The 12,549-nt window shown below is 37.4% G+C and overlaps 1 protein-coding gene across 1 annotated transcript in view; it reads left to right on the top strand.

Moving 5' to 3' along the window:
* Positions 1-4,257: 4,257 nt before the first annotated feature.
* LOC107755213 (platelet-derived growth factor receptor alpha-like) overlaps positions 4,258-12,549 on the top strand; it is a 20,901-nt gene continuing 12,609 nt past the window's right edge. Inside the window, exons 1-10 of the mRNA XM_016571932.1 lie at positions 4,258-4,465; positions 6,976-7,054; positions 7,264-7,524; positions 7,618-7,869; positions 8,349-8,500; positions 9,810-9,972; positions 10,123-10,309; positions 10,957-11,072; positions 11,196-11,486; positions 11,623-11,889. Of these exons, the coding sequence (XP_016427418.1) occupies positions 6,997-7,054; positions 7,264-7,524; positions 7,618-7,869; positions 8,349-8,500; positions 9,810-9,972; positions 10,123-10,309; positions 10,957-11,072; positions 11,196-11,486; positions 11,623-11,889 (1,747 nt within the window). The 5' untranslated portion in view covers positions 4,258-4,465; positions 6,976-6,996. The remainder of the gene's footprint in view (positions 4,466-6,975; positions 7,055-7,263; positions 7,525-7,617; positions 7,870-8,348; positions 8,501-9,809; positions 9,973-10,122; positions 10,310-10,956; positions 11,073-11,195; positions 11,487-11,622; positions 11,890-12,549) is intronic.

Raw genomic sequence — 12,549 nt, 5'->3', positions numbered from 1 at the left:
AAACATAGATAGGTAGATAGATAGATAGATAGATAGATGATTGGAGAATAAACAAATAAAATGTCTTTGCTTTCTCTCTACTGACTGTTTGTTGATTATATGAGGGTTGGAAAGCATACTTGAGGGCTGTAAATAATCAGAATGAATGAAATGTATCAATGCCTGTCATTGTAATCAGTTGTAAATGTTGTATTTTGTCTCTCTAAACAAGTATTGAGTACTTTGAACATCTATTTTAAGGAATTATTTCTGCAAGAACAAACACAAGAGGAGCCAAAGCGCATAAACTGCAGGCCTAGGCTTTTGGAACTGCAGGAAAAAAAAGTTTATTTTTAACAAGATTCCCTTTGAGGTACAAAGCACTAATTTGATCTCCTTTGATGCCATAACACTAATCCTGAATGAACGATATTTCAAAACATTGCGTAATGATTCAACATACTGACATCACGTGTGAAAAATCAACACAGAAATTCCTTTATGAACATTGTGCCCTATTTTACTGACTTAGAGTGTAAAGATTTGATCAATCAAGAGCAAGACCAAAATATGAGCTTCAATTCAGTCTGAATTTCATACTAAAAAGTAAAAAAATCAAGGACAACACCATACCACCCTCAGGGAGACCCACAACCTGAACAATTTAATAGGACTTTGCTTTCCATGTTGGGCACATTGGGTACTGTTAAAAAAGCAGGGTCACATTTTGATTTTAAGTAAAATCACGTCGAGAGACACAATTAAACGAATCTGGGTTCTAGCGTCAACAATTCCAAAGTGTAGATACACCTAGGACTGAAGGGGGCGCTACAGTTGTAATAGTCAGTACAGTACAATTAGTCAATACATACTCGTTTTCATGAAATATGAGGCCCTATGGAGAATGGCATTTTAAATAGTAAAGATGTCAAGTTGCTGTTTAATAGTAAATACTATGGGTCATTTGTAATTTAAATAATCGGCTGCTGAATGTTTGATCGGCTGTTGGCAGTCATTTTGGGTATTTATCAAATTATTTTATGTTTACTATGTTTCATTGTCTTATGCTATGATAGTACTTGCAGCAAAGAAATGCTACAATTTCAACAGAAAAGTTGCTGTAATCAGCATGCATTTTCGGTTTTAGCGCCACCTATAGGCGAAACTTTATGAAATTTGATGCGTGTCCTCAGAATATCCTGTTGCAAACCAAGTTGCATTTAAATTGGCCTAAAGACCAACAGCTATCACTCTTCAGCTCATAGTTTTCCTTTGAAACTAAACAGTGTTGAGGATCTGGAACTCTAACCCACACTTTTGAGGGGGGCGGGGTTGATCAGATGACCATGAAAATCTGGACAAAAACAAGAGGGTTACTTTTATTGACCCATAATGACAGAAAATAACAGGGCTATTTTCAGCACCCAATAATTTAGGCATACAGATTTGAGAAAGAAAAAAAAAAAGTAAAATAATTGTTTCACTTTTGCCTTGACATTTCAGATTTCTAGGCAACCAAAGCCCACCGAAAAAGCGTGTCCTAAATGTTTACTTTAACATTTTACACGCTCCTGTGCTAAGCGCCTTTACTGACTCAGGGTTAACCAGCAGCATTCATTATAAAGTTTTCCTCCGCGCAGAGCAGTAGCGCTTCTGCCCGGCCCCACGCCCACAAATATATAGCCGATAAAGAAGAAAACGGCGAGCTTCAGCACGCTGGACAGCGCGTGTGTGAAAACAGCGCGTCAGAGCCAGTGACAACTGACCATTCAAAAAGGTTGACTCCATATCAGCACAGATAACAGAGAAAGCTTTTTCTTTTGGAGTTGGAATGCTTAAAGTATCTTTTTTTTCTCCATTTTGATCTAATGAATCCTTCTAAAAGGCATTTTCTGTTCTTCATAAGCTTTGCATATTTTCACGGTTAATGATGTTTATGTTTCTGAGACTGAAAATTAACACCAAACTGGATCTGAACCTTCGTTACTGCTGGTTACTGTGTAAAATCAGTTGACAACGTTGTAACATAGTAAAAGCAGAATGTGCTAAAAAATTACTAGTCTGTGTTTTTCTTATTTTTTTCTGTGAAACAACGTATGCATGTCAAAATGTCAAACCTCAAATCTTTGCTGTTATTGCATCCTTTATTTATAAGTCGTTATAGTGCTAATAAAGTTAAATCCATTTGTTTTGATGTGGTTTGTACTTCGATTCCATTTTTATTACTCCCAGGGGGCTTTAATTCGCTCTCTCCGATTCTCTTTCTCTCTCTTACTTAATAGGTTTGAACTGTAATGACAGGAGAGAGATGGATGCAGGCTGTCCCACCGATGGGCCTATACGCCACCATGTGGTTATATCTCTCTGAAGAGAGACTAGACTTAAAACTCACACCGCATTTCTTCACTTAGACATTACAGATAAAACTCTCGCTGGATGTGCATGTTCCTGTGAAAACGATTTCTTCATCTTGGCGTCAGACGAGGAGATAGACTAAAGTCCTGGTGTCCCGTAGCTGAGACAGATTCTCCCTCCCGCTCGCGCATTCGTCCCATACTGGACATTCTTTTGAGCTGAAATGATTTCACTGAATTATCGCTGAATTTACATACAAATTACAGTATGTATTTAATGATTTTATTAAATAAAAATTACAAGTCAATTGGAAAACTGGAAAAATTAACTGCAGATTTTTTTTTACTGTTTTTACGGTTGGTTGAAAAGTGCATATATCCTGACTTCAGCTGTGTTGATCATATACAGTGATTCAGAATATTCTCATATCAAATACCTCCATTTGGTAAAGTCCACATGTCTGCATAAGTCTGAAATTAAAATACTTTTAATGCATGCATCTTAAGCAAACAATAACGAACTACAGTCAGTCGAATTAGACCCGCATAATTGCGCGTACTGGTTGCCAATCTTTTGCTTACTTCAATGCATTTAAACGATTCCAAACTAAAGCACCGATCAAGGTATCCCGCGCTGTTTCTGAAGGCTTCAGTTTTAGTCTCAGAGATTAGTCTTTTGTTTCCAGAACAAGGGACTCTGTTCTTTTGAGCGGCCGGGCGGCACGAACATGTGGAAATAATTGTGCTGGGCAACTGGAGATGTGTGTTTCTCTGCGAGGGTGAGCTGCAAAGCGGGCTCCTCTGGACCGGCTGCAGGAAGAACGGAGAGGGCTAGTGGGGGGCCAAGCCTGCCCCGGGGCTTCACTCACCACATACCGGGTCAGTCATCTGCACAGAGAGCGGCGAATCACCGTGTGCAGGGACGCGTAGAGTACTAATTCATAATGAGCCATTATCTCAGTCTGGTATGTCTTAAAGAAAAGCCGAAGGGCAAAAACAGGAGAAGAGGTACTGGCAACTTTGTCTTTGTGGGACTTTTCCGCAACTTTCAGATATCGAATACAAATGAACCCTATATAAAGTTTGACGAGTGGTAATGTCTTAATGTATTTTTTGTTAAACGTTTGTTTAAAAGTAAGCTGTAATAAATTATATACATGGAGAGAGACCGATTGAATTTGTTTCTTATGTTAGAGCGCCCCCTTGCATGTGTCAGCAAGTGCTTTTGGTGGACCCCCAATTTTGCAATTTCTCTACTGAATGAACCATTTCACAATCACACTGCACTCTTCAAAAAAAAAATATTATCTGAAAATCCCAGATATTATTGACATTTTGTTTTATATATACTGGCGTACAATTAGAAATGAAGCCTGAATAAACTGAAACGTTGAACGTCCTTGCAGAAATGACAGGAGAACCACAAATGAAAGTCGTCTTAAATGAATATGCATAAAACAAAGTGCACATAGCTACTGTAGCAGCAACAACTACAACTGAAAAGCGCAATCAACTAAAAGCTGAACGTGAAGAATGGAGCGTGATGACAAGGTTAATCGAGTAACTGAATGTAATTGTGCATTCCCAATTCTTTGATTTCTTTCCTACCTAAGCCTCTATAAAAACACTTTTAATGGGTCACTTGACTTCATTGTCCCCACAAAAAGATCCCTTTATTCCAAAAGGGCCCCTCTTGGACTTACAAAAAACATATGGTCCTTTTCTTCCCTGCTCAACCTCTTTTCATGCACCTCCTTCAGAACTGCAGAGCACGGAGAAATCTGACTCCTCTTCGGAGCTGCAGTGTGAAAACACGGACTCTTATTTTGAAAGGCCGCCTGGGGCAGAGGGACAGAGGAGGGGCCGTTTCCTGAGAGTTATTTACTTTGAGCCAGATGATTAGTTCCCTGGGAAGGATGGACTGTAACATTGAATCAATTACAGGTTGCTGTTGCAGAGGCGCATTTGTGTGAGTAGCCGTGGAGCAGGACAGAGTAGCGCAGCACAAGGGAGAGGATTACTACTGCTTTACAACTGAGGACCCTTGGGCTGATTAGAGTATTTTACAAGAGCTTTGCCATTCATTTTGGCTGTTCTTTTATCAAAGGGAACAACCAAAAGGGATTAAAAAGGTATTGTATGTTTAAATTAGTTTAATTAGTTTCTTTTGTATTTTCTTTCATGCAAAGTTTCCCTCAGACGTTCAAAAACATTTGAACCTCTGAGCACAATTGCACTTATTCAGGATTAGACTAATTAAAGATGTTCTTTTATTTCTTTTTTAACAGTTGCATTTTTTAATTAATTAGTTTTCAGTAAAAAAAAAAAATACAATTTGTATATCAACTCGCTAAATTGTTTTACTTTTAAATGATACGGGGATTTTAATATTTTTCCATCAACGCTCACAATGGACACGTCAATCATTCGTTTTCATCTTAGAAAAAAAGAAATTGATTTTTTCAACTTTGCTTCTTGACACTTTTGCATCGGGAAGGATTATGGACTTTTTTTCCCAAAGGAATCGCATTATCACCAGTAAAGTCAAAGCCTGGTTGTGCTGGATCTCAGTTGGAGCCGCAGGCGCGCAGCTGGGGGTGTCTCAGCCCGGGGAGAGGCGCAGTACTGGCATCTAATGGCAAACACATTTCGGACTAGATATGTAGACTTGTTTGCCCATCAAAATTTAAATGGGATGCCCATAACCATACTGGAATACCATTCGTTGGGTTGGTCTGCGGAATGGAGATTTGTTTATTGCGGAGTGATGGAGTCAAAGCACGATTGAGGAGTTTAGAAAACTTCTTTGCCGCCTTCTCCGCTGAAGTCCGAGTCGATGATGAATCTGCACGAATGGGGAACTTCTCTCACATCTGGATTAACTTAATGTAATTTAGATACTATTTACCAAGGATCAAGGAGACCGTGTTGCTTTGCCTAAAATAAGGCTGAAACTGGATGAAATTAAAGAAAATATATATTTTTCTTGTCTTTTTCTCTGCAGCGACTATAGCAACTTTACCTCGACAGACTATCTTTAGACCGCTTTCTTTTATTCCCATGGAAATCGTTTTTACGCGTGAAGTAGCTAACTGGGTGTTGGAGGACACCCCTCGCTCAGCTGTTGCCCGAAAGTGTCAAGCGCAGCGGATCGGTTGTGTTTGCCAGTCAATTGCGCATCTGTGTGTGGGCGCCTGGCGATGGGGGTGCGCGGAGAAAAGTGCGGCCCGAAATTTGCGCTCCAGTCACCGCTGGACAGATGAGCGGTACCAAAAGCGCACCCGTCTGTCATTCCACAATTCTTTCCCACGGCAATCCAATGGATTCCCAAATTGCAGCACAGAAAGGGGTCGACTAATTACAGTCTTACTCAACACCCCCGGATTCACCAAGGGTAATTAGCTTGAGAGGGCTGACATGAGCAAACGGCAGAGCTACAGTCTTCTCTTGGCTGTAAAAATAGTTTTTTCCTTCACTTTGAAGTAGACCTTGCGGAACTACTTATCTTACAAAATAACTGGACATGATTTCATCGGTTAATTACCTTGGTTTTATTTATTTAATTATATTTTTATTTTTATAATTATTTTTTTTGAAGAGGACTAAATTAAATAATTGGTGCATTTCTTCAGGATAACTGAGTTTCAACAGAGCTGACCACTTCAAATTAAGTGGCATTGACTGTCTGCTGAAGCGCTGATGGAACCCAGGGGTCCGCGGATCAGACAGACAGAGATAAAAACACGCGCGCGCGGAATGTCTGATTAGAAATGTACCAAAACAAGCGCTTAAACCAGTGACGAGACTTTTGAAATCAAAAGAAACAAAGACAGAATGCAACAAAGTGTGCTGCAGGACTGTAATCTAATTTACGCACTGTAATCTCAAAATTCAGAAAAGTTTGAATTCCAATTTAAATTCAGTTGACCAAATTTAATTTAACAAATGAATTTATACCGCGAACAAAATGTAGATTTAAAATAAAGGAAACAGTTAATCCCACACATTGCCCGCACATAGGCCTAGATATATTAATATTATTGAGTATTCAACAGATTGGCGCAGTAATCTTAATAGGCCTACTGATTTGTATCCATGTGAGCTGTTGTTATATCTTATGTTTTGCTGTATAGGCCTACGTATGTTTCAGGATTTAAAATGTCACAGCTGTACGAATGTAGCAAGAAAATACCATGTTTTCTACGTGTGGAACATTGAAAATCCGTATCCGTTGATTGTACTCGATGCGGTCGTCTCTTCGGGAAAATGTGTACTGTGTCTCCACCTGGTGGTCAAACAAAGCCGAAGCGAACTATCCAAGCGCTCCGCCGACAAAGAGTCTGGCGTCAGTTTACTGACTGAACCGCGTCCAGACTCTTTAAAGACCTTTTATGTCTTGGCACTGAACCTTTCCAAAACTTTCTGCTACCGATTATTCAATGGTCTCCCTAGGCTACCTGAGCTATTACTGAATAGAGGTTCATCTTTTATACTGGATTAACCACAAGAGATCAATAGCTACAGTACAACTCAGAACTGACACAGAAATTGGCTGTTTTACATGTTTGTTTGTTTTTTTTCTTTGTCATTTTCATTTTCTGTCTGTTTGTAAAATCGATTTTCATATTTTCTCCCCTTTCAGCTGAGCACGATCTAAGTGACAATGAGGTTCCTGGAGACACATCTCGTTTTGGGGATTGTCTTACTAGGGGTATTTTCAGGTATGTGGAAGTTAAAAATAGAGGAAAATGTATATATATGTATGCATATATATAGTTGTTTCTTTTTCGTTTTTAAACATTTTTAGTAGTATTTATTTATTTTTATTTGTATTTATTTGTTTGTTTTTTTTCATGTAAATGTATATGTACCACTGTAATTTAAAGGTATAAGCTATAATTAATCAAATACATTAAATATTTCCCTGCAGATGTTTCAAAACCTTGGCCGGTTATTAATTCAGATCAAAAGGAATTTATTCTCAAACCTCATTCTGAGTTCACCATCACTTGCTCCGGAGAGAGGAGAGTGACATGGGTCGAGCCTTTACCGCCCAACAGTGAAGTGCAGTCCGGATTTAATCACAGCACTTTGGTGATCACTGATGCTGAGGCCTCTAACACAGGATACTACACCTGTTTTTATGAGGATCAACCTGAAAAAGACACTGATATCTACATTTTTGTTCTAGGTACATTATTGTTCAGGACTACTAAATATATATATATAAAATAATTAGTTCGTTTTGCATTTGTAAAACGGACTCCCACCTCTTGTTCCACAGATCCTGAGGTTCCATTCGTGTCTGAACCTGCTGTTGAGACAGATGAGATAGGCACAACTATCCCCTGCCGCGCTACAAACCCACATTCTCAAGTGCTTCTCAGAAACCTGCAGAGTGGGGATGAAGTTTCTGTACTTTACGACCACAGAATCGGCTTTTTCGGTGTATTATCACCAGGTCACTATGTTTGCGAGACGAGTGTGAATGGCAATGCAGTGCAGAGCATCGTTTATAATGTGACAAATGACACGGGTAAGTAACGCAACACAAATAATTAAACATTTAGAGGGTTTTATAAAAATTTCAAACAGTATTATGGATTGTTTTTGATTTTGACAAAGAAAAGTGAAACATTAGGTCATAGCTCTGACATTACATGAGTACCAAGGGAGATGACAAATTCTTGTTACTGAAGAGTGATGACATTTTGAGTTGGGGTGGGCTGCAGGTGTGAGATCTGACGCACACTTGCTTCATATTGGATCATCATACTCTGCAAGTTACTCATGAGAAGAACATTCATAGCCTTTTGAAGGCACAGCTTAAACATCAAGCAAGAGAAAAAGAGTGATTGGGTGTATCTGCATTGGTTTTGGACTGAGTCCTTGCATCGAGCAACTGGCCCTGATTTCACTCACACATGTTTTTATTTTAATTAGAAGACTAGTAAGCAAAATGAGTTTAATTGCAGCATTGTTCATGTTTTATGAATGATTTGTGTTGTACTGAAGATGTCAAAGATGATGATGATGAAGAGAAGAGCTTCAACATAAAGCTGAGTGCCAGTATGGAGGATGTGAAAGAGGGGGATGCTGTCAATCTGACCTGTGAGACGCCTCCTGGGAAGGCTTTCCACCAGCAGTGGCTGCATCCCCAAAAACAGGCAAGACCCTCATCTGTTTTCTGTTTCGCTCTTTCCTTCTCTGTTTTGTACTTAACTAATATAAAGCAAACACATTTTTTTGAACCTCCATAACTGAAGACTTCTGGTGTGATGCAGAGGCATATTCTGGGGCAGTATTCTCTCGTTCTTTATATAGTTGGTTGGAGGGAAATGCAAAAATTTACAAAAGTTAAGGTAGAAACATCAAAGGAAAGGAGTGAGACTAATTTACTATGTACTTTGACCTATGACCCGAATGTCCTGTGAGTGTTGAAGACAGATGTACGTTTCTCACCTCTGTGAGCCCTCTGTGGTCTTGTGTTTGGGATTCACAAGACCACAGAGGTCTGCCTGTATGCCATGTTTAATGAAGGGTTTTTCTAAAATAACAGATGCCTGATAGATAGTTTTAGTTAATATTTTTTGTGTGTTTGATGATTAATGTAAATTCCAAATCAAAAGTAAGTCAATTTGTTTGTTCGTTAGGTAGTTAGTTTTAGTTGATGTAATGGTTGTGTTAGGTAGATAGTTAGTTAAGTATAGTTAGCTGATTGTAAGCTTGATGAACAATGAGTTTCAAATCAAAAGATATTAGTAAGTCAGTCTGTTGGTTATTGGGTAGTTAGTTTTAGTTGATGTAATGGCGGTGTTAGGTAGATAGTTAGGTAGATAGATAGTTAGCTGATGTAGTTTTGTATGGTTGATTAACAATGAGTTTCAAATCAAAAGATGCAAGTAAGTCAGTTTGTTGGTTAGTTAGGTAGTTAGTTTTAGTTGATGTCATTTTGGTGTTAGGTAGATAGTTGGCTGATGTAGTTTTTGTATGGTTTATGAACAATGAGTTTCAAATCAAAAGATGTTAGTAAGTTAGGTTTTTTGTCTTGTTTTTTTGTGCATTTGTAAATATGAATTCCAAATCAAAAGATGCTAGTTAGTTTGTTGGTTAGTTAGTTATAGTTAGTTTTAGTTGTCATTTCTGTGTGCATTTGACAATGTGTTTATTTGGTTGTGGAAAAAAATCCATGGGTTTGTTTGTAATGAGTACGGCACTTTAAAAGACTCGTGTAGGGCTGATTTATCTCCAGCAGGCTGAAATATGGACATAGACGTGTTTTAGATACTAAAGTACATCTTTGCATAGAAAAGTGGAGTTAATGAAATACAATTTTAAAAAGAAAAAAAGTAAAGAAAGAAAAGAAAAATTGCAATTGATCGCTGTCATGCTGTCATCATTCCACATGTGTATCCATAATAAACACAATGTGTGTAATACTGCTCTTTATTTTTCTCTCATTATTACACTATTCAGGCCAGAGATGCTGTTCCAATCAAGTTAACTTTCCCAGACAAGGTTCAGTACATCCTCAACATCCCAAAAGCCTCTGTGGCAGACACTGGGCACTATGAGTGTGCTGTTACCAACCAATTCACTGGACAAACCAAGTCTCTCATCCTGGGAATCACAATCCACGGTGTGCACTTCTCTTTCTCACTTGACTCTACACACCTCTGCTTTCACCATTAAAACCAGTAAATGGAGATGGACTGAACAGATGTGGAGTAGACAATCAATCAATGTTCTTTCTTTCTTTTTTTCTTTCTTTCTTTCTTCTGACCTTTAGAGAGCTCTTTTGTGGAAGTAATATCTAATGGCATTGGGCCAGTGGTGGTTGTGTCGCTTCTGGAGGAAAAAGAGTTCACTATTTACATTGATGCTGACCCTGAGCCAAAGGTCAGGTGGTTTAAAGATGGCCTTCAGCTGGATGACAGCTACATCTCCACCAAGACCACTCATCTGGAAGGCCTCAGGTAGAATTCATAAAATAGACATAGAAATTTCATATTTCATAAAACTATATTAGTCGTTCTGTTGACAATAGTAATGTTTTATCTTAAAAAACGTTATTATTGATCATATTTCTATGAAATACAGTGTATCATAATGTACTGATATATTTCTTCAATAAGATATTACAAACATTTTACTTGAATACCCAAATAAAGTATATTAAATAAATGAATAAGCTGTAAAATTATTTTTAATACTTAACATAAATAGATAAATACTGTAAAAAGTATTTTTTATTAGTATTTTTAATTTTTATTAGTATTATTAACCTAAATAAATACTGTAAAATGTAAAGATATTTATTTAGGTTAATTTTAATTTTTAAATATTCATTCAACTTTCAAAAAAATGTGTGTATATATATATATATATATATATATATATATATTCTGTGGAAATTAACCTAGGTTGACCTAGATTCATAAATGCTGTAAAACAAATATTGTTGTATTGTGGTCATAAAGTACAGCTATCATGAACTAAGTATTGTTAGTTCATGCTAGTTAATGAATTAACCACTGTTAACAATCTAAACCTTATTATAAGTGTCACCAGTTTCATAATACCACTGAAATAATTGTAATGATCATGTCTTTTTCTTACAAAGGTATGAGAATATTCTGGTTCTCCGTCACCCCATAGAGGAGGACAGTGGCGTCTATGAGATTGTTGCATCCACTGGTTCCAGGACTTCAAGATTTTCATTCAAACTGCTAGTTGAAGGTATAATTAAATCAAACAGCAAAATGTATGACGTTCCCACGATGATTCAGAAACCCAAATCTAAAGCTGCAATATATATGAGTTTTTATGAGAAATTCAAATACTTGTTCATGTCGTGATCAGCCATGTACCCAGAGCTGCCACAGTCAGTGCTGGCTCCAGTCATGTGGCCCCAGAGGGACAGCATGGAGGTGTCTCTCCACTCCACTTTCCGACTCACATGTCGAGGTCAGGCCGAGCTCTCCTGGTACAGCCCTGTTTATCTCCACGATCAGTTCGACACTGAAAAAAAAGGACTCTTCATCTCCACTGTGACTGTTGGCAATGCGACGGCCGCCCATACAGGAAAATACATCTGCTACTATGACTCCAGCAACAACACTGAAGAGACCTCCATCTATATTTATGTGCCAGGTACTGATTTGTTTTTTTACACAAGCCAGATTGACACAGTAACGTTGTTTGAAAAAAATTATATACTATATAGTTAGTATGAAGCCCTTTGTACGTGGCAAACTGATATTGAATTTCTTTCCAAAAACATACACAGATCCAGAAACGCCGTTTGTGCCATCTATGACCCCTTTTGAAAACCATGTGCTGACGACTCATGATGAAATGGAGATTCCGTGCCGTGTGACGGACCCCAGTGCCAGCATCTCTCTGATTCACATTGAGACCAGTCAGGTTCTGCCCAGTGTCTATGACAGCAAGAGAGGATTCATTGGCCTCTTTAGCGCTGGGACGTATGTCTGCAGGGCCCTCACTAACGGACAGACGCATGACAGCATAGAGTACATCGTTCATGGCTGGACAGGTGAGAATGAATTTGATTGTGTGAATGGCAGGTGACAATGCAGAAATTATCGTGTTTGTCAGTACTTTACTTTATTTTACAGTTAAAAATAAACATATTCTTAAACTAAATATCCTTAAAACAAGATTGATTTGCTTGAGAAGCAAAATTTAATACAAACATTTTATTTTTCTATTTTTTTAAGTTTAGGGTTAGGGTTAAAAAATCATTTGTCATTGCGACAGAAAAAGTAACTTAATTTGGGAAATATATTCACTAAGTAAAATTATTTAATTATCGTGTTTAATATATAAGAAAAAAAATGATATATATATGTTATAAATATTTTACTTGAATAAACATGACAAGGCTGATTAAATGTAGTTAACTCATTTGTATATAGCCTTCTACCTGTAATTGGTCTGTTTTAACTATAAAATAAAAAAATTTAAAAAATTCTCATTTTTAAGCTTAAAAAACAAAAGTTTTTGCTATTGAGTTAGAGACATAAACGTACATTTACTAAGTATATATATATATCTATGTGTACTGCATTAGGCTAACCAAGACTTGTCATAGCATTTGCATTTGGATACAATACTGAAGTCTAAGTCTAAATGACTACATTTATTTAATTAAATTTTATATATATATATATATATACAGTATATATACAGTATA

Source organism: Sinocyclocheilus rhinocerous, unplaced genomic scaffold (genome assembly GCF_001515625.1).
Source record: "Sinocyclocheilus rhinocerous isolate Xijiao unplaced genomic scaffold, SAMN03320098_v1.1 scaffold562, whole genome shotgun sequence".
Classification (NCBI taxonomy): domain Eukaryota; kingdom Metazoa; phylum Chordata; class Actinopteri; order Cypriniformes; family Cyprinidae; genus Sinocyclocheilus; species Sinocyclocheilus rhinocerous.
The sequence above is the reverse complement of the archived record's forward strand: the minus strand, read 5'-3'. Positions and strand labels throughout refer to the sequence as shown.